We start from the raw sequence: 894 nt of genomic DNA, 5'->3' as shown, positions 1-894 counted from the left end.
CTCTAAAAAACAAATACAAAAATTAAAATTTACTCAATAGTATTTAGAGCTACTCTTAATATTTTAAATTTTAAATTATTATTCGATTCTTAATAGAAAAGTTTGTTTTAAAGTTCAAATAGAAAATAATAAATTTAAGTTTGTTTTTTTCAGAGAGAATTCCCTTTAGTGAATATTGTAGTAAAGTGAAAATATAAATGTTTGTGGTAATAGAAATCTAACAACAGAGAAATATCAATTTATTCGGTAAAAATAGTACAAGCAATACATATTTCAAGCACTTTTCGAGATTGAGACACAATGATTCCACAAGTCAGCACTCTTCTTCAAGTATTCTGTTTCGTGGGCAAGTAACATGGGTTTATCTGCAATATATTTAATAAGCGTATCGTGACACACTTTCCCTTCTTTGACGAGATCGTTGCAACAAGGATCAGAGATGGTTCCATTTTCAAAGACAACACCGATTATATCCAACGCACACTTAGGAGTGATTTTTACAAGACAAGTATTCCATAATGATTTTGCTTCAGCTTCTTCGACTGAGAAAACCGGAACAAACACACACACCAAAGCTACAACGATGAATAGCGTAGTAATATGAGAGCTAAATTTAGACATATCTACTTACGCTTGAAATGTACAAGAATTATTCTTATTTTATGAAAAACAAATGTAAGAAACAATGATTTGTATCTGTTATTTGAAATATAAAGTTATCTAACCTATATATAGGTCATTGAAATTATAACGTAACTATAAAAAAAACTATAAAGTTAACGTAATATTTAATGTCAATTAAAAATTTTGACAAAAAAAAAAAGACTAGAAAACTTAAAGTTAATGGTTTCTATCAACGTTTCAAATATAACAAAAAAAAAAACTAAAGAAAAG

The 894-nt window shown here is 27.3% G+C and overlaps 1 protein-coding gene across 1 annotated transcript; it reads right to left on the bottom strand.

Annotated features, from left to right (window-relative positions):
- Positions 1–153: 153 nt before the first annotated feature.
- LOC9299786 lies at positions 154–699 on the bottom strand. Its single transcript, XM_002863664.2, has one exon. The coding sequence runs from the start codon at positions 619–621 to the stop codon at positions 274–276; it is 348 nt and encodes a 115-aa protein (XP_002863710.1). The 5' UTR covers positions 622–699; the 3' UTR covers positions 154–273.
- Between the last annotated feature and the right edge of the window lie 195 nt (positions 700–894).

This window comes from Arabidopsis lyrata, assembly GCF_000004255.2.
Source record: "Arabidopsis lyrata subsp. lyrata unplaced genomic scaffold ARALYscaffold_8, whole genome shotgun sequence".
Classification (NCBI taxonomy): domain Eukaryota; kingdom Viridiplantae; phylum Streptophyta; class Magnoliopsida; order Brassicales; family Brassicaceae; genus Arabidopsis; species Arabidopsis lyrata.
The sequence above is the reverse complement of the archived record's forward strand: the minus strand, read 5'-3'. Positions and strand labels throughout refer to the sequence as shown.

Coding starts and splice junctions, on each gene's coding strand:
- LOC9299786 (XM_002863664.2), bottom strand. CDS start 621: ATGTCTAAATTTAGCTCTCATATTACTACGCTATTCATCGTTGTAGCT.